The sequence below is a fragment of the Eretmochelys imbricata genome, chromosome 9 (assembly GCF_965152235.1).
Source record: "Eretmochelys imbricata isolate rEreImb1 chromosome 9, rEreImb1.hap1, whole genome shotgun sequence".
NCBI lineage: Eukaryota > Metazoa > Chordata > Testudines > Cheloniidae > Eretmochelys > Eretmochelys imbricata.
In genome coordinates, this window is record NC_135580.1 from 62,610,284 (window position 1) to 62,630,508 (window position 20,225).

Here is a 20,225-nt window from a genome sequence, read left to right on the forward strand (position 1 = left end):
GTGGGAGAAGTATTTTCAGTTTGGGTGGTGGGTGGAAGGAAGCTATGTGGGAGAGTCTGCCTGTGGTCACCTCGGGACTGTCTTAGGGGCCATTGTCTTTCAGTGCCTGCTTTCAGTGTATTTTTCAGCTTGATGAGGAATGCCATTCACATCCTATCAGTCTGTGCTGATGACATTCAGTTCATGGAAAATAATCTGTTAATTTTTTGCTGTGACCCAGTTTGAGCAGCGTAGGTGCCTGCCCGTCACTGAAGACAAAAAGTTGATGTCTTCAAATGGAGAGTGTGACTATGAGTAACAGCTCTGAAAAACACTTGAGAAATCTCATTGATTTCTACCGTGTTTGACTATAGAGGAGGAGGAGCCAGTTCATCAGTCCACATTGCTGGAACCAGGTCACAAGAATTATATTTTGGCTGCCTGGGGCTATTGGACAAGAGAACCTCCCCTAGGCGGTGAGGAATGCTCCAGGTCAGGAGTGGCCAACCTGTGGCTCCGGAGCCACATGTGGCTCTTTGTAGAGGCACCGACTCCAGGGCTGGAGCTAGAGGCACCAACTTTCCAATGTGCCGGGGGGTGCTCACTGCTCAACCCCTGGCTCTACCACAGGCCCTGCCCCCACTCCACCCCTCCCCACCCCCTCCCCTGAGCCTGCCGTGCCCTATTTCCTCCCTCCCCCAGAGCCTCCTACACACCATGAAACAGCTGATCAGGAGGTGTGGGGAGGTAGGGGAGGCACGGGGCTGCCGGTGCAGTGCGTGGGAGGCGTGGGGAGGGGTGAGGGAGCTGATGGGTGGGGCTGCTGATGTATTACTGCGGCTCTTTGGCAATGTACATTGGTAAATTCTGGCTCCTTCTCAGGCTCAGGTTGGTCACCCCGGCTCCAGGTGAATGTTTGAAGCTGGAAGTTTCACTTAAATCAATACTATTGTGGCCAAATGAATCCCAGGTGTGAGTGGCAATGTTTAAGAAATGTCACCTAGCAACTCTGTTCTACCTTGTTAGGTGTGAGGCCTGAAATAAGTTACATTGGATCTTTATTGTTTAGACTAGTAAAGGCTGGCATTTTGAAACTCCTGTAGGTCCTTGTCACTTGGTCTTTAATGTCAGTGATTTACTTGGGTTGGTGAAATAAAACTTTGACACACCAAAAGCACATTGGCAACTCATCAGGAAACTGATGTCAGATCTAATCTGCATATGCATCTGCTAAATACAAATAAATCTTGCCAAATGACGTTGGCTATTAGTGCAAAGAAGGTGAATCTCCAGGAAAAAACTTTGTGGTGGTATGTTTGAAATTTTAGGTGCAGAAAATATTTTAATGCTCAGAGACCGACTTAAATTCACAGTGGAAATTTCACTATTAAACTCGCTTTACCTTTTCTCCTCCTTTCCCATTGACCTTAGCTCTTGCAAGAGGTCTGATTTGTACATGTACCTTATGAGCTGCAATACTTGATCAGACAGGGGTTGCAGAGCCTGTGCTCTCAAACAATCCCAAAATGTTTTGCAAACTACTTATTTACAACAGCCGTGTAATGCTCTAGGCTTGTAGCTAACCTGGATGTGTGAGCAAAATATTAATTCTTTCATCATCACTGTGGTGAGCAAATTTTGTGCCTGCACTTGCCAATATTCATGATTTTAGAAGGCTGTTGAATGGTATGATGTAATAAATATGGAGGGCAGTATCCAGCTACAATGCAGAACAATGCACAGTGTTGCAGGCAGAAGAAACTTTAGCTGGATCACTGGGACAAAATCCTCTATAACGGGATCTTTTTTGACCATGAGAACAAACAGGACCTCCGCTTTTAAATTTCATAAAATGGGGGAGGGGAGTATTTAAATTGATTTTAAGATACGGTAACTTCCAGTTATCCAGTGTTCTCAATTACAGTATTAGCAGAGAAGCTTGGTCATTGTTTACACAATACTTGCTAACGAAACAAAAGGTCCATTGATCATAGTTCTGCCTGGCAGTAAGGGAAGTGACAAAAGAAAATTAAACATGAAGGGGGAAAAAAAGAAATGACATGTTTTGTAGATTTCAGAGTAATGAAGTCTATTACATCCGATGAAGTGAGCTGTAGCTCAGGAAAGCTTATGCTCAGATAAATTGGTTATGTTTGGTAGAGTAGACTCTTGCTTAATATTAAATATTTACTTCAGCTTGAAACTTAACATCTAAACATTAAATCCAGCAAACTTTCTGTGACATGATAGAGAAAATGTGGGTCAGGATTCAGATCAGGGCTGGGGAAAGCAGTTGTAATCTACCAAGCGCTTCCAGTAAACCAAACATTAGTGATTTGAAATGGCCCTCCCAGTAGATTCTGCAGACCATCACAATATGGTCATCCCTCTTCTTATTTGGTATGTGCTTCAGGCAGTGATATCAGCTAACTGTTGTGTCTCTGCCTTTTGTGTTTTGGTCAGCAGTGAAATAGTTAATGATGTTGGCAAGTAAATCATTAGGCTTCAGAATTAACAACCAAATGAGATGAACAGAGGTGTTTTCCATCTTTGTACTCTTTTAGGCTGGCTGGCTGGCTATGGAGTTGAATATCAGTTTGCAATCTGTTCCTAATTTGAAGGTTCTCTTCACAGCCATGGATTTGTCTAGTTCTTGGTTGTATTGCAGCTCCACTGAATTAAAATTCAAGTTACAGCAAGACTAAAACCTGTAGTTTAGATGAATCCCATAAGAGTTATGGATTTAACTTTTTTTTTTTTTTTTTTTACAGTGAATGCTCAGATTCTAGAGCTCAGGGTGGTAGCCCCCCCCCCCCCCCCCCCCAGAAATTCAAACCAAACAGCAACAAAAAAACATGTTCAGAGCCAGCAGAAACCAGCATAATTTGACCCCTGATCTGGCTAAGTCAAGAAGCAAATACAGTCTTCTGTTTATCACAGTCTGATGATGTGTCTGCTGTAGCCAGGAAGCTTTCTTCTATGTGGATATAAAGCAAAACATGATCAACTATTAATCCCCAATAGGGCCAGCCCACAACATTTTGGCACCTGAGGCGGGGAGCTCAAATGATGCCCCCTTGCTTGGGCCAAAACTTTAAAACTCTGGATCCGAGTGGCAGCCCCCGCCCCCATAGTCTGGCACCTGAGGCAGCCGCCTCAGTTCACCTCATGGTAAGACCAGCCCTGGTCCCCAAAGATTCATTAGAGTAGGTTTTCTGCCTTTCTGAAGTAAGAGTTACAGAACTTGCCAGGGAGGTTGGTGAACTAGAAAGCTTCCTTGATTTTTAATTGGCTAGAAAAGTATATTTCCAAGTTCCAATCAGTAAACAGGAAGTGGCCTAAGAAAATCATCTACAAGATCCTATCTTTCTCAGAGGTTACTAAACATGAGAGAAAGTGGATAGTGAGGAAAAAATGAAAGCATTGTGAAATGTTCCTAAGTACAGTAAAAGCTTTAGGCTCTCTCTGTGCCAGCACCCTGAATCAATGTTGTTATGGCTAATGTTTCTGCAGTTTGTTTTATTAGCCAGACTAGGAATTCATAGTACAAGTTCTGTTTGTTCATCTTCTTGAGGATTTTTTTTTGTAGGAGGTACTTAAGAGTGATTTGGAGGAGAAAAAGATATAACCTAGAGCCTATAACTTCTAACTTCAGTTAAAAATAGTGTATACACAATCTCTTTCAAACAAAAAGATTAAATTCAAAATATGGGCAGCTAAATCTAGCCATTTGAAAATTGGGCCACTTTTATTTAGAGGGGTTTAGCACCCAGCATCTCAGTGGGTGCTCTGCACCTCTACAAAGTAGAACATTTTTATATGGATGAGGAGTACTTGTGGCACCTTAGAGACTAACAAATTTATTTGAGCATAAGCTTTTGTGAGCTACAGCCTAACTGTTAGCTACAGACTAACACGGCTGCTACTCTGAAACCTGTTTATATGGATGCTTAGCTTTAAGAACCAAAGAGTAAAAAAATTTGAACTAAATTTCCAACAGATACACAAATTGTAAGTAAAGTGGGTATAAATGTACACCGCAAAAAAGGATTGCTATGAATGTTGGTAGTTCACAGCTCTCAATTTGATGTTTCACGTGTTGTATGTTTGCGTATCAACATGTAGCTGTAAGAACCTTTGCTTTTTAACTTGTAAGAATTGGAGCTATTGGCATAGTAGTTAGAAAGATGCCATCAATTTGAACTCTAGTCAATGTAAAAAAAAAAAAAAAAAAAGTTATTTTAGGGACTGCCTTTCCTTGAATCTCCCTTTCAGTTTTTGTGCTTTTTTTTTAAAAAATTCCTACTTGGGGTGTGTTTTCCCCATGCATATATGAAAGGCCCACCTAGAGCTCACCTTTGCAAGAAAATTCGATCCTGTTGGAATACAACACAGTCAGGAGGAGTCACCTTAACTAACATGATGTTAAACATGACATTGCAGCCAGTGAAAATTGGGACCATTGTTTAACAATTTGCCAGTAGAATTGACCCATATTCTGGTCATGTGTTAAACATGATAGTCCCTGTCTTCATTGACTGCAATTCATATTTAATATTGTTTTAACACACCTTCTTAAAATCAGGCTCCAATGTGACTTTTCTTTCTAGTGAAGGTAAAATGCAGGGCAGGAGGATGAGTGACTGTATAGGGGAAATGATGTAACTGACTAGGCACAAAGTAAATAAAATGGGTGGTGGTGGGGAGGAAAGATGGGTATTCTAATCTCAGGTGTACTAATGGTTTTAATCTGAAGAATAATAGGTACATTTTAGACAAAACGTGACTAAGCTGAATATTCCTTTTAGCCATTCACTTCTAGAGGGGTCAGCTCAGATCCTTAATGAGATCAGAAGCTCAATGACCTTTGCCTCATTTCTGTGTCTAGAGATTACTTGTATATATTGCAAAATTTCGTTGCTTGTCAGAATTATTACTTTTAGAGCCTTGCTTGTGGTGCGAACCTATCCCAGTGTAGAAATCCTCCCCAGTTCCTGGAGGGGGAGTGCAGCTACAGCAAACGGGTGTGGAAAGCACTCTGATTTAACACGGAATACCCGAATTGGTGAAACAATTCATTTTAGTATGGTCAGGATGGTCTCTTTAATACCAATGTGTAGTTTAAAAACAACTCGTCCTTGGCACTTGTGTGTGAAGCAATAAGCATTTATCCCCATTTTATCCATGGAGAAACTGAGATGGAGAAATTATTAATTGCCCAAAGCCACAAAAGGAGTAATTTTCACAGCTAGGAATAGAATTCTAGAGTGCTGGCTTCTAGTGCCAAATTGTCTACACTCTGCTGACAGTGCTGCCTTAATTTTCCTAATCTTTCTGTTCTACTGTAGATCCTGAATGAGGTAATGGCACATTTCACACAATAGCAAATGTCTTTGCTTTCATTACAACTTTAATGTGGGAGTATACAAGAGAGACTAGTAACAAGTTTTTTGAAGTGCCTCTTTCATAGAAACAACTCTAGTCCCTGATGATAAATTTTCCTGAAAACTCTGATCCTGCTAGAATCCACAGGGCTCCAGGTGAATCTTGATTTGCTTTTAACTGTGGTCGGTGGGTAAAGGATCTCCATAAGATAATCACTTCTTGGTGTATTTTTAGGGGAACCATCAAGCACTGATATTTATTTGTCCTTTCCCCTCATTCTTCCATCTGAAAAACAGATGTTTCTGTGATCCCCAACCCTTTCTGTTCTCTCTGTTTGTTTTTCTTTAAGCACTCGATTTCTGTGTAAATGTGCTCATACTTGGGGATTAAAAGCAGCCCACGTAAAGTAGCTGTGGTTGGGAAAATTGCCAGAACTTTTCTTAAAGGTATTGGATAGCTTACTAAACTGATATTCTTATCATTGAGGCAAAAACTGCAGCTGGTGGATTGTTGGAAAACTGCTTGTGTGTGTTGTCCACATTTAAAAAAAAAAAAAAGTCCAGTAATGTGGTGTGTATGTTAGGTGGGGTTGGGGATGTCAGTTTTTGAGAGAGGTGCAGTGGAGCAACTCCCGCACTACTTAGAGTCCTCAGATTTCCCCAACCCACTCTAGGTAATTGTTTTTGGCTCGTGTACAAGACTGCAACTACTTTCGTCAGTGTCTGATCGTCTAGGAACTTGGGGCCCTGGTCCCTTGTAGGCACTATGCTAATACAGATAATAGGTAGGTGTCTATATAGATGTAAAAATGATCAGTCAGCAGCTTTTGATACCACTGACTTGTGAGGTTTAGTGTGGATATAAAGAAAAGGAGTACTTGTGGCACCTTAGAGACTAACCAATTTATTTGAGCATGAGATGAGATACATCTGATGAAGTGAGCTGTAGCTCACGAAAGCTCATGCTCAAATAAATTGGTTAGTCTCTAAGGTGCCACAAGTACTCCTTTTCTTTTTGCGAATACAGACTAACACGGCTGTTACTCTGAAACCTGTCAGTGTGGATATAGTTAATGTGGAGTGTAGTTGCTGTGGAGTGGCTCTACTCTTTATGAGAAGCAGATTTTGGGCAACTGCTCTTCTTCTTTTCTCCTTCTCCCTGTTTCCTCCAGACTAGAGTGCTCTCCTGCAAAGTAGCTTAAGGTCTATTTTGGCCCTTCAATGTATCTTCTAATTACCTCTTTTAGTCATTGAACTGTATGGGTGACATGAGTTGTGGAAATTCCTGGCAGGGCAGTTGGATTTTCTCTCTCCCCCCCTCCCGCCCCCATTTCTGTGTGTTTTTACTCTGTACTGCACCTGGGGAATTGGTATGGTGTCTTATTAAATTACAATTAAAAAAAAGACACCCAGATGTGTTGCTGCCAAAGATCCACTCTTCTGTCCTATTTAATGAGTAACAAATACCTGATAAAACAAAGGGGATTTATTCAAAAATACAAATAATAGGCTGAAGCCAGGCATTGTTAAACAAGAGTGAGGCTGAAAACCGCTCTCATGGCAATAGTTTCTCAAGTGTGCTACTACAGGGGCTGAATGGCACAAGGCTGTGAGAAGCAGTGACGAATTATTCGAGAAGAGCTGAAACTAGTATGCAAATAGAGAAATGACTGTCCATCACATGTGCAGTAGAATTTGTCCTATTTATTAATGTCCCTGGGATGATGCATACTCAAGTATCCGATCATTATATAGTACGTAATTAAAATCTTGCACATTAGGTTAGCCACGCAGAGGTAAAGCTGTCCCAAATGCCGTAGAACCAAGGGGATCAGCCGTCTTGCATACACACGTATCACTTTGTAGCATTGATCAGGAAAGCACAGAGGGGTGTGTTGTCTTGATGGGACAAAGCCACATCTCACAACATGACCTGGGGTATCCCAGTGTAATTACAGTTAATCTTTGCATATGTTTGAAAGTGCAACAGTTTGTAATGATTTGCACTGAACCTGTTCAAATGCAAAACAAAATTGAATTTTTTACCTTCATTTTGGTTACATAACTGATACTTGCCTTTTGTAGCCATTTCTCCACTATCTGTCTGACCGCTCTGGGCAGCCCCCAGGGTTGCTAAATCAGCTGCCTTGTGGAAAGTGCACTACAACGCTTGAAGGCACTTGGAGATGTAGATTGGTGGCCTCACATTTCAGACTTGACTTACCCACCATTCGGAGCCCTGTCAGTCAGGTCTTCATAGTATCTGAGCCCAGGCCGAGAGCTTCCTTTCCCCCCATTGACAGAGCTGAACCAGGAGAGGCCATCAAACTCCATTTCGCTCGTCTGAATTTGAAAGTAAGCAACCTTAATTTCCCAACAGAGAGAAGGAAGGGATGAGATGGACAGACTTGTTACAGTAGTAGATGAAGGGGTGTTTCTGCTTTCTGGAACAGGAAAAGCTGGGTGGCTAATGGGTGGCAGGTTAAATGCCTCTTGTAATTATGAACTTAAAATACAATAGAAGAGAAACATGTATGGTGCCAATGTTGAACAAACCACTAAACCGCCATGGTCAATTAGTTTATTCTGAAAGAAACTGAATCCGTTGCAACACATTTTATGTATTAAAGGAGCAGTTTTGTTTTAAAAATCACTTCAGATTTTTTTGCTTATACTATAATTAGAAGTAACCTGTCTCTTTTCAGTTTCTTTCTGTCCAGCAACCTTCCCTGTTCCCTCTGTATAGTCAGTTTCCTCTATGTTCAGAGCAGTGGTGGGGAGGTGAAAAAAACACTTTCCAGCTCTGGATAATGTGATTATAAAACCATGAAGGTCTAGTATTTGAAATGACTTTTACTTGTACTTTGAAACTGGTTAGATTTCAAGTTGACAGGGTCCCTTTAAGAATTTTTCATACTATGTTATCCCTCTAGTATACAGTATCTTCATGTTTTTGCTACACCAGAAGATATTTGTAGTACAATTCCTCTTGGCTGAGGAGGTGTATGTCTGAGGGTGGTAGATAAGCTTCACAAAGAGTAGTCTTATTTCTGGGAAACTCGGGTGTCTATCCTGTCACAAGAATTTGCTGTTGCGATCTGTTCTACTTTTCTAATGATCAGAGTAGTAGCAAAAGAGAGCACTTGTCCCAGTCCAACGGCTAAGAGCCTTTTATTTGACTTGGCAGTGATACAGTACATAAAGCTCTTTAGTCTGAATCTTGTTACAAAACTAGTCTGGCAGTGTCTATATGCTGCAGGGTGTAACCCACATTATTTTAAGACACTCAACTAGATCAGTATCTGTTGAAATTATATTTGTACTCGGTGCTTTAATTTAGATAGTATCAATTAAATTACAGTGAGGCACTGTTCTCCGGTTACTGCTTGATGCAACCTGTATGTACAGGGTTTAATTGATTAGTGCTTTGGGAAGAGTTAACTATATATCAAGTAAAGGGATCATGAAGTAGTTTAGGAGTAATTTAGGGTGCTTTAAGAATTTTTTAAAACGTGTCACTGAATTTGAAGAAATCCATCTTTTTGCCTGTTGTCATTCCCCTCAGCATGGTTGCCAATATACATAGAACAGCTTCATCCTATTCAGAACCAGGGAGCGAATCAGCCTATAAACAGAACGGGCCTCATCCAGCGCCCACTTATGCCAGCGGGAAGGCTCCCATTGAATTGTATAAGCTTTGGATTGGCCCCAATATAAGTGACTAGTCTAGATTCACTGTCCAAACTGAGCCAATGTATCATAATCAGTGACAACTATGTAGAGCTACCAGGTTGCTGTGATCACAGGTATGGCTAATTTATTTTAATTTTTTTTATATCTACCTTTAAATTTTGTTGTGGGTCATTACTTCTTTGTCAAATTTCATTTTTTAAATCAAAAGCAATATCTAAACTAAGGTTGCATATAAGGATCTGAAACTAATGTGCGGTTTTTCTCCCCTGTTATATGAGAGTCCAAAATAACTTACTTTGATGAACTAGCTCATTCTTTGGGGTCCTTTTGTAACGAGTTAAGTTTTCGGCTCCGAAAATAAGCATTTTATGTTTGAAATCACAGCACAAGTGTAAGTAGCAGTGTGACTGTGTTGCTATAAATCTTTGCTCTGCTGGCTTCAGGCCGGGGACTGTAAGTACTGGCACAACAATCCAGTGATGGTATTGTACTTTTTTCTAACTGTTTGCAGTTAGAACAGATTTCTGTATTGTTGATATTTTCCTTCTTAGTGTTTGCACAGGGTTTTCAAGTAATTTTCCCAACTATTTGTGGTACAATATACATATCCACTTTAAGAGGCGGTGTGAGCTTTGAGATGAGGGAGCAAGAGGAGAACACAGGATTCAGGGATGAGCCAAACTGAGGGGTGTAGGGGGGGGCGAATCAGGAATTCCTTGTTAGGTGCTCTGATGGCTGATTGGTTTGGAAACTTACATTTGAATTGTCTTGGACTATAAGAAAAGTACTGTCTCTCTAATTATCCGGATTTTCAAGTGAAGAGAACCGCAGGTGGTGAACTGTCACTCCTTTCCCCACCAGAAGAATGTCTCATGAAAGCAGCTGATCAGGATTAGAATTGTTCAGTTCTCTTGAAAAACATTTATCTTCTCTGGCATAATTTCTGTGTACTAGCTCTGGAGCCAAAGTCAAACCTTCTATCAGATGGAGGAAATGTGTGTTGGGAGCTGCGTTTGAAATGTTCGTAGTCAGTAGAACTGTTTCAACATATTCCTTTGTTTAGAGCATTGGCCCTTTAAGGTTGGCTTTACAGAAGTGGATTGACCGGTGTGAGCTTGAATTGGCAGTTACTTCACTCAACCATATCAAACAGCTCTGTTGGGATTCTGGTACAGAAATAAAAGGAGTACCAGTCCTCAGACTGAGGTGGCAGCTGGAGTAAAACAGTTGAGTAGGGATGGGAAACAAATTCATTTCAGCGCTTGGCACATGACTAAGTATGAAATGGGAAGGAGAAAGAGATTGGGAGCCCCGGGAATTGTTTTTGATTTAACCACGTCCCTTTGAGTACTTTTAACATCACAATGAAGACAGAAAAGGACTAGAACATCATTCTGGAAGTGCAAATTCCTATTGGGCAGTACTCAGTCTAGCTTTGTTATTATGGTTCCTATCTTCTGAGTCACTTCCAGCCACCAGAAGGGCGGATCTGCTTGGGTTTTTAATCCAGAGCTTCAGTACTGTGGTTGATCGAGATGGAGAAAATGGCATCTGGTGGCTGAAAGAGGTGGAAGAGGCTGATTGGAGAGTCTCTAGGAAGATGGCTTCTCCTTGGCTAGGCCAGCAATCTTTTGGTATGTATGTCCACCATGGGGCATGAGGGAAAGCCAAGTTGTATCTCTTCCAGTGATTTTTTTCTACCTTCTGCCATAAAGGAGCTATAACTTTTATGTTTGGGGTGTATGGATTTGTGGAGGGGGGAAGGAGGAGCAGCTCTCATGTCTGGTCACAAGGTCATTATGTAGGGACAAAGCATATGAACACACTTCTTTTGTGCACAGTAGGGCCCAGGAAGCTTAGTTTGGAAACTTAGGGTTTGTCTACACTGCAATTAAAAACCCACAGCTGGCCCCTGCCAGATGACTTGGGCTAAGAGGCTGTTTAATTGCGGTGTCGATGTTCAGGTTTGGGCTTCAGCCTGAGCTCTAGGGCCCTGCGAGGGGGGAGAGTCCCAGAGCTTGGGCTGCAGCCCAGGCCCAAATATCTACAACATAATTAAACAGCCCCTTAGCCCGAGCCTGAGTCAGCTGGCACGGGTCAGCTGTGGGTGTCTTTTGCAGTGTAGACATAGCCTTATTGCTCACCTGTGAGGGAGTAGTCTCTCAAAATAAGGCAAAAAACAAGCATGGTTGTTTAGTTTCAACAACCTTCTGCTGTATTTTCTGTAACTGGGGACTTGAAGATCCATCACTGAAAGAAGAGTTCAATTGTATTTTATAGTAAATGTTAAGTCAGCTGCTTGCTTCTATACAGAACTGCTGAGCACGCACAGTGGCTGTTGCGCAGCATTTATTATTGGACTATCAGGAAGTTTTCTTATGCAGTGTCAGTGAATGGGAGCAATTCAGCTATGAGCCACATGTACACATCTAAAGACAGGATAGTTCATATCCAAGTCTCTTATAGCATGAGTTCAATAGCTGTTCAAAAGGTACGAGTAAGTTCTTGTGGCTCCAGGGATTGATGTTCGACAGCTAAAATTCTAAATAACAAGAATGATGATAGAGAAGAGGAGCAATCCATAGGCTGCAGCCGTTGGTTGAAAGATCGGTACCAGTCCACTCAAAGCTATTCTCAGAGCTATCAGAAGAACAAGGAGTGTACATTTTCTAGTGTAATATTCTGGGAGGTGTATTTAATTAGCATAAATTACATGGTCTGAATTTCAGACAAAATTGTCGAACAATAGGAATTTTTGTGTGTTATGTGGTGGAACACAGAAACATACATGGCTGCTCTTGGAGGCATCTGGCCTTTTGATTTCATCCTTAGACACAGGGCGAGTTGCTTTGTGTTCGGGAAGCACAAGGCTTTCTGTAAACATTGAGATTACATTTGATAGCTAGAAGCTTGGGATAGAGTCATAGAAGTGTAGGACTGGAAGAGACCTCAGTAGGTCTTCTAGTCCAGTCCCCTGCACTCAAGGCAGGACTATGTAATAACTAGACCATTCCTGATGTTTGTCTGGTGTTTGTCTAAACTGTTCTTAAAAACCTCCAATGACAGATTGCACAACCTCCCTAGACAATTTGTTCAAGTGCTTAACCACCTTGACAGTTAAGAAATTTTTCCTACTGTCCAACCTAAACGTCCCTTGCTGCAGTTTAAGCCCATTCCTTCTTGTCCTATCCTTAGAGGTTAAGGAGAACAATTTTCCACCCTTCTCCTTGTAACAAACAACCTTCTATGTACTTGAAAACTGTTATCATGTACACCCCCCCCCCGTCTTCTCCAGATTTAAACAAACCCAGTTTTTTTCAATCTTCCCTCACAGGTCATGTTTTTTAGACCTTTATTCCTTTCTGTTGCTTCATCTGGACTTTCTCCACTTTGTCCGCATCTTTCCTAAAATGTAGCACCCAGAGCTGGGGACACTCCTCCAGTTCAGGCCTTAGCAGTGCAGAATAGAGTGGAAGAATTATTTCTTGTGTCTTGCTTACAACACTTCTGCCTTCTAAAGCACTTGCAACCCTTTCCAGCTTGGTATCATCCGCAAACTTAAGTGTATTTTTTATGCCATTGTCTAAATCATTGATGCAGATATTGAATAGAACTGGACCCAGGACTGATCCCTGCAGAACCCCTCTCAATATGTCCTTCCAGCTTGACTGTGAACCACTGATAACTAAGCTCTGGGAACAATTTTACAACCATTTGGGATACTCATTTTTCATACTTATAAGTCACTTAACAGAAGTTAAAAATAATACTTCTCCAAAAAACATATGTACAAGAAATGAAAATCTCATTAAATGGGGACCTGGATAGTTAGAAGAATGAGTCTTTGACCTCAAGGTTATTTGGCTGTCTCCCAGGGCAGTTGATAGACATTTCTCTATCTCAGCTGTCAGATGGCCTGTTTGAAACAAGTTGATATTTCATAGTCCATTTCATGGTGGCTAGATAGCCACATAATACAGCCATCACTAGAGTTGTCCCCTTGCCAGCAGGCTTATTAGAGACCTATGCAGACTGCAATGTTCTCCCCACGGGGTGGTTCCTGCAGATCAGAAATGAATCTCACTGGCAGAGATTAGTGTCGGGACATCTACGCTCCAGTCTGTGCTGTACCTTTTCTTTGAGTACATAGGACCTCAGCTTTCAGAAGGCTATTAGTTCAGCACCTTTACCACCAAGAAATTAATGTCTTTTTTTTTTTATAAAGTTCTTCACATTTACATCATCCTAGTTGAGGCTCTTGATGTCTTGCTTCTAAGAAGTAAGGGACATACATACAGGGTTTGCTTCGCTTATCCCATGTATGCAGCCTCTACTGGCTTCAAACATGTCAGCTCTTAAAGAACAACAACAGTGCAGATCCTATTTGGTCAGGAAATAGAGTTCCGTATCTGTTGGAAAATAATATATCCAAAAAGTATTTCTGAAGTAAACACTGTGCCACAAGAGGATTCCACTTGATTAACATTAGACTTTATTTTACTGTGTTGTAAATCTTTTGGCCAGAGGGAATACGCAACAGGCCACAAATCTTCAACAAGTAACTTTCAGTTACTTAGATAAAATAAACCTTAAAGCCAACCTCCACTATGCGCTTATATAAAGTACTGGAAGTTGTTCCATCTGAGGGCTTTCAGAGGGCTATGAATATGAAGGCACTCTGTGCATTAGGTTAGGGTTAGAGTACAGCTGCTTACTTTCTGTACTGAACATTGGGTTCAGCTAAAGTGAATGTACCCATAGCATTTTCTTTTCTCTTTTGCACTCTGCATCAGCTTAATGTGTTTAAAGTTTAAACACAGTTTAAAGGCTAACCAATGTACTGTGTTTTTAGGGGTATTTTTCTGAGAGAAGTTGTTTGTCATCTTATTGTGCAACGCCAGGATTGTTTTCCTTAATGGTAGGAAATTATTTTGCAGAACATAATTCATGCTGTTTGGGAGTGCTGTTTTTCTAAAACAAGGCTGAGCTGCATATCTGGTGATGTGGCCGACAGGCCTCGGGGACAGGCGAACTCAACATAGGGGTGCAGTAGTGCCATTCTGCCAGCATTTGCAATGGGAATCGCCTTCTAGTATGTACTCCCTTGGGAGCCATTTCTGCTGGGCTTACAGCACCTTTATGCAGTTGGAGCAGCATGAAGGATTCACAATGGAAGAAAGAATCCAGCTTTGTAAATGCAAACTCTGGAGAGAAGAAAAGCCCAACATCTATTTTTCATGTTAGAGCGGTTAATGAGCAACATGTTGCATTGTTCTCCTTTTACAAAAAGATTACCATCTAGGGAGGTGAAGGTAGAGTTTATTCAGGAAAATTACTGGCAAATGAGTTATTTTGCTGTCTTCCCTGTCCGGAAATACCAGGCTGAGGAACCCACTATCTTTCACCTGCTGATAACAGTACTGGTTTGTTAACCCCTCTTTGCGTGGGAATGTTCAGCAGCCATGTGCGGCTTCTGAGTTACAGTGCAAATGTTCCTTGTTATCCTAGCCAGAACTTTGAAAATGAAATACACTGTGTATTAACTTCTCCTGCTGAGCTTTCTGATTCAGACGAAGTGATGGGTTTAGGATTCTGTAAATGATTATGGGCAATACAGAAATTCTAGAGCTAGTTCAAAGACATTTGGCTGTTTCAAAAAATTTTTTTTGCCGTATATCAGCTCTGTAGCCTTGATTAAAAACCTTTCTGACATGACTGCTTACCAGGCTTTTTAAAATCCTTTTCTGATCTGTTGTGTACTTCATGCATTACCTTTTAAATCCCACTACATGACTATATGTGGATTTTAACCCCACCTACTTCAGGATTTGAACTCATGATTTTAGGGGAATTTAATATTTAATTTTGATATGTAGAGCGCTGGGTGGCTGCAGTTTCTTGAATTAGGTGGATGTGTGTAATATCTTGATTTTTGTTGTTGAAGTTGGTTCCCTCTGAGTTTGGAGAGGGGGTGTGATGTTTTCAAAATCAATTTTAAAAACATGAGCATTTTAGTATTACACTTTCATGGCATCTCTACAAGTAACCAGGGTGGATTGATTTAAATTAGCAATTGATTTTAATCTTGTTTTGCATTTGTGCTATTTTGTTGGTTTTCGAAAGAGAGGCTTAGTCTCTTTGGTTAAAACATGTTGACATATAAGCAAATATAGACTTTACACTAAATTTGGTTCTTTTTCCTAACTAGGAGGGTATATGATATCTATGCACATTTATTTAAAGCTGTATAATAGCTTAACATACATTTATTCAGATTCTTAATTTCTTCATTTTTTGGTTAGAAAATGAATGATGCATCACAACATTACTAAATGATTTTTTTTACTCATCATTTGTCATGCTACATTTGGATGGTAACTGAAATTCAATTCAAAATGCATAATAACAGCATTTTCAAACTGTTTTTAATAGCTAAAATAAAACTACCTCAAATGTACTGGATACAGAAACATGTTTCTATCAACATGTTTTGTATTTAAAACCGATTGATTAAACACAAGTATTAATGGTTAGTGAATTGAACTGATTGTTTATAGACACTGTGTCCTTTAAAATTTTAGAATGAGTAGGTCTCATCTATTCGCATCTCATTTTTCTTTGTAGGGTGGAAAAGGAAAACAAGCTTTTCTGCTTTTTCAGTTCCCAGTCTGTTTCTCAACTTTGAGAACCAGTCATTGGACTGAACGAGTGAAACTAAAATGAAGAGAATATTGTCTCTGCACCTGCACAAAGGGCTATTGCTGTTGAGAGTTGGTTTAGCACTTTACAAAACTCTGGTTCATAGCCAGTGACTTCCACCAGTTCAGTGATTTGACTTTCTTTTGAACTTTGGCAGCAGACTTGTAGTGCTTGAATATTGCTTTTAATTTAATTTATTTAACAGATGATAGTAAGTTTAGGCTTTAATAGGTTGTTATAATTTCAAATTTTATATTAAATAATTCATTTGTAAAGAGATTTAAATCCACTGATTTTTATGCACCTTGCAGATAACTCTTTGAAATGCTGTCCTCTTATTTTATGTAACTAAATCACTGTTTATGGCCCATATGATAGCATGGAATATATCACAGGAACAACAGCTTGTAAATGTGGAAAATCCAGTCAGGTCCCTGGGCTAGAACAAGGAGCTGTCATACTTCATGTAGGCTTGCCATACTGAAAAAATAAATCTGTTACCTCCCTTCCTGTGTGTAGGATACTAGGTCTACCATTTTATTCCATTCAGCTAGTCAGACTGGATTAGCACATAGTCAAACATCAATTACTGTGGCATGTAGGTGTACACATTGGTGTCTTCAACCTTATACTATAGAAACTATCTTTGTTTTCCCTTCCATTCTAGGTTCAGAGGCTGTAGCCATGAATAATAAAGGCTTTCGGCGAGGGAGTTTCCAGAGCAGCACCAGTGATGAAGACATGGTGGAGATAGCAGGAGGAGCTCTGGATTTCTCCATCACAGATGATGATCCCCCGCTGGATAGAGAGATGTTGGGAGGTAATGCTCATGTTGCCATCTCCATTAAATTCTTCATCACTACAATCTTTATGTAGATTTCAGGTTAATGTGTACTACTTCGTTTGACTGTCGCAAGAGCCGGTTTCTTGATGGAGTGGCCAGGTTGTTGTGTAAGGGCCATATGCTTTGCTGTCACACTCCTATTGTGACCTCAGCACAATTCTCTACACTGCAGTATTTTCATCTGGGTGGCTTTCTGTACAGGCTGCTGGAGTACCATATAGCAGCCAAGTGTGCACTCACCTGCTTCCATTGGCTTCTGTCACTATAAGTAAACAGTGATTGAATTAGGACTTAGGTGCAGCACAAAGTAGAAGTAGCCGAGTGTTTCTTTAAAAGAGAAGGTAAGATAGACTACAGAAGGTAGACTAGTGACTATTTGTGGGAAAGAAGCCAGGGCATCTCCCCATCACAGTAAATGATCTAATCCTGGCTGTGCACATGTAGTAAATTGTCATACAGGGGAAAGGTTTCAGAGTAACAGCCGTGTTAGTCTGTATTTGCAAAAAGAAAAGGAGTCCTTGTGGCACCTTAGAGTGGATGCATCCGATGAAGTGAGCTGTAGCTCACGAAAGCTTATGCTCAAATAAATTGGTTAGTCACTAAGGTGCCACAAGTCCTCCTTTTCTTTTTGCGAATACAGCGGAAAGTATTTTCTCTTCTCAATATATTTTTCTGTTTGCATGATTGTTTCGTATATACAATAAATTAGCCTGCACTCTTTTTCTGTGTCTTCAAGGACTTGTTGCCTCCCCACAGTCCTTTATAGGCACTTCGCATGTTACCAGGGCAAGCAAGCAATTAATCGGTGGCTTGAGGCAGCCTGGTGTATGAATAAAAGCAAACATGATCCTTGGGACAGTTATGGCCCGGAAGCTCTATTACTCATAATTGTTCAGCCCCCATTCAAAGATCTTGGCAGCCCTTCTTTAAAATGCAGCTAATATTTGAGGCACTCTTCAATATCAGCAAAGCCATCTGCTTTGGTTTACTGTTCTGTATATGTTGAAAATTGGGAAGTTCCCATCTATCTTGTTCAACTGATAAGTACAATGTACCTTTCACCCAAGGTGAAGTGACTCTTTGAAAGAGTTTGCATGTAGTCTGCATTGCTACAGTGCAGCCACTTCTGTAAATAGATAAAGGTGTTTTGAGGTTCATCGATTTATAGAATGTGGAATAATGATCAAGGAGAAGAGGGATCCTGTCTATAGGGGACTTGTTAGAGAGAGCACTTAAAATCCTCTTGGGACCTCCATACCAAAAAGATGTGCACAAATTAGAGGGGAATTAGAGAAGAGCCACAAAAATGATAAAGTGGATGAAGAGACTTGAAAGATCAAATTCAATATATCTTGACTGATCAAAAGCTAAAGGAAATGGGGTATAATGGCCTATAAGTATTTAAAGGGGCAAAATGGTAGGGAGGGAGAGGAATTGTTAAGGATAGTTGACTGGGATGTAAGTAAGAGTAGGGAGCCTGAGCCAAGGAAAATTTAAGTTCTTCAGAAAATATCTGAACAGGGAAATCTATTAGCTTGTACAATCCCCGTTCCTGATATCTTTTAAAACTGGGCTGAACAAAGGACTCGAATACAACTGTAGGGACCATACTGATACTGACTAGAGGGATTGTCTAGATCAGTGACTTCCAAACTTTTCCAGTCATGTCTTCCTTTTAGACCATAAATATTTTCCATTACCTCCTTCCACGGGGACATAAGATTGGCCATACTAGATTAGATCCAGGGACTGTCTAGCCAGTACCTTATGTCCGACAGTGGCCAGCATCAGATGTTTCAGGGGAAGGTTTAAAAATCCCACAGTAGGCAGATGTAGCGTAATCTGCCCTATGAAGATTTCAAAATCATTCCTAACACACTTAAACTCTGAAGCATGAGATGTTACATTCCTTCCAAAACTTGTATTATCTATAACTCTGGATACTCTTGTTTCCCATGTAAATATTTAGTCCATCTTTTAATCTTGCTAAATTCTTTGTCTCTAACACACAGTGGCAATGAGTTCTATAGTCCATGCATTGTGTGAAAAAGTATTCCATTTTATGTTTTGAATTTGCCACCTTTAATTTAATTGAATGGCCCCTTCATTTTTGTTGCAAGACTGGAAGAATAGAAAGTGTTTGATGCACCACCTCTGTACCGTCCATTATTTTATTTACTTTTATCATGGCTCCTCTTATCTCCTTACTAAGGTAAACAATGCCATTTCTTTCAAGCACTCTTCATATAAATATTTCAATGTCTCTAATCATTCTTGTCACTTCTCTGAATCTTTCCTAATTCTGCCATATCCTTGGAATTATCAGAATAGAATTCCAGGAGAAGGTGTACTATTAATTTATATGATGGCATTATATTTTCCATATTCTCAATCTTGTTCTGTAATCTTCAATCCCCAGTTCCTTACCCCACAAATAAATACCTAGCTCTTATATCACACTCTTCATCAGTAGATCTCAGTGTTTTACAGTGGTTCCTTCTGATCTTAGGGTTTGTCTACATTACCTGCTGGATCGATGGGCAGCGATAAATCCAGCGGGGGTTGATTTATTGCATATAGTCTACACCTGATAAATTGAGCGCTCTCCCATCGACTCCGGTACTCCACCGGGGTGAGAGGCGCAGGCAGAGTCGACAGGAGAGCGTCAGCTGTCGACTTACCGCAGTGAAGTAACAGCATGTTACTGTCCTTCAAGGTGGATATGCACATTTATCATGCAGCATAGACTTCATCTCACCCACTGGTGTAGAACTATAATATCTCACTATACAGTAACTTTGTCTTTTATTTTTGAGAGTCAGACTACCAGACATGTCAGTTTTCAAAAGCATCAAAAATGACGTGGAATAAAAACTCAGGCTATCAAATTTGCTTTAAGGACTATATTAGATGCACTTTTGGTAATGTGTACAGAATTTTAAAATATAAAATTTTCTACCAAGGTTGGCTGTGGATTTATAGGTACCTTTAACTGATTACTAACATTTACAGACCAGCATATTTTGCCAATGGACTTGTAAACACTGCTTCTTTCTTATATCTGGGGTGCTGTTCCATCTATGGCAATACTTGGATTTCAGCAGATTTCAAAAATGAGTAACTCTTTTTAACTACCTCTTGAAGAGCTAATTGAATGCCTCTCAATTATATTCTGTCCAGTTAGGTCCAATTCAGAAAAAAGAAGGTAGCAGGAATAAAAATATTTTAATGCTTGAGATGCATTAATATTCTGAGCGGCTTTTTTCCCCTTTGCTTTCCTGCACACAGACAGAGATGGTCAGCTGTAACTACTGGTTTTTTTTTTTTTTTCCCACTTAAAGGAGTTGGCTTTTACACAAACCACAACTGGGTGGAAAACCACACAAGAGATCCATAGATGGTTAATGGAAACACTTTAAAGAGGGTGTCACTGAGATGTACATTTGCTTAGAGCTTGGGATTAACTTTAAAATGTCCTTTAATGTTCCCAAAATGTTTTTCTTAGCGAGCCTTTTCCTCTCCTTCCATGTGTCCCAGATTGAGCAGTATCTGGTGTTTTCGCTGTGTGCTGATACTTTCCTCAACTCATTTTGTCCGTTGTGCATCTCCCATGTACCAATGTATGG

At 40.3% G+C, this 20,225-nt stretch overlaps 1 protein-coding gene across 2 annotated transcripts in view; it reads left to right on the forward strand.

Annotated features, from left to right (window-relative positions):
* Window positions 1-20,225, forward strand: part of LOC144269920 (H(+)/Cl(-) exchange transporter 5) — a 92,080-nt gene that overhangs the window by 23,914 nt on the left and 47,941 nt on the right. For both annotated transcript variants that reach the window (XM_077825988.1, XM_077825987.1), the window contains exon 2: window positions 16,423-16,575. In XM_077825988.1, coding sequence (XP_077682114.1) covers window positions 16,440-16,575 — 136 coding nt within the window. In that variant the 5' untranslated portion in view covers window positions 16,423-16,439. The remainder of the gene's footprint in view (window positions 1-16,422; window positions 16,576-20,225) is intronic.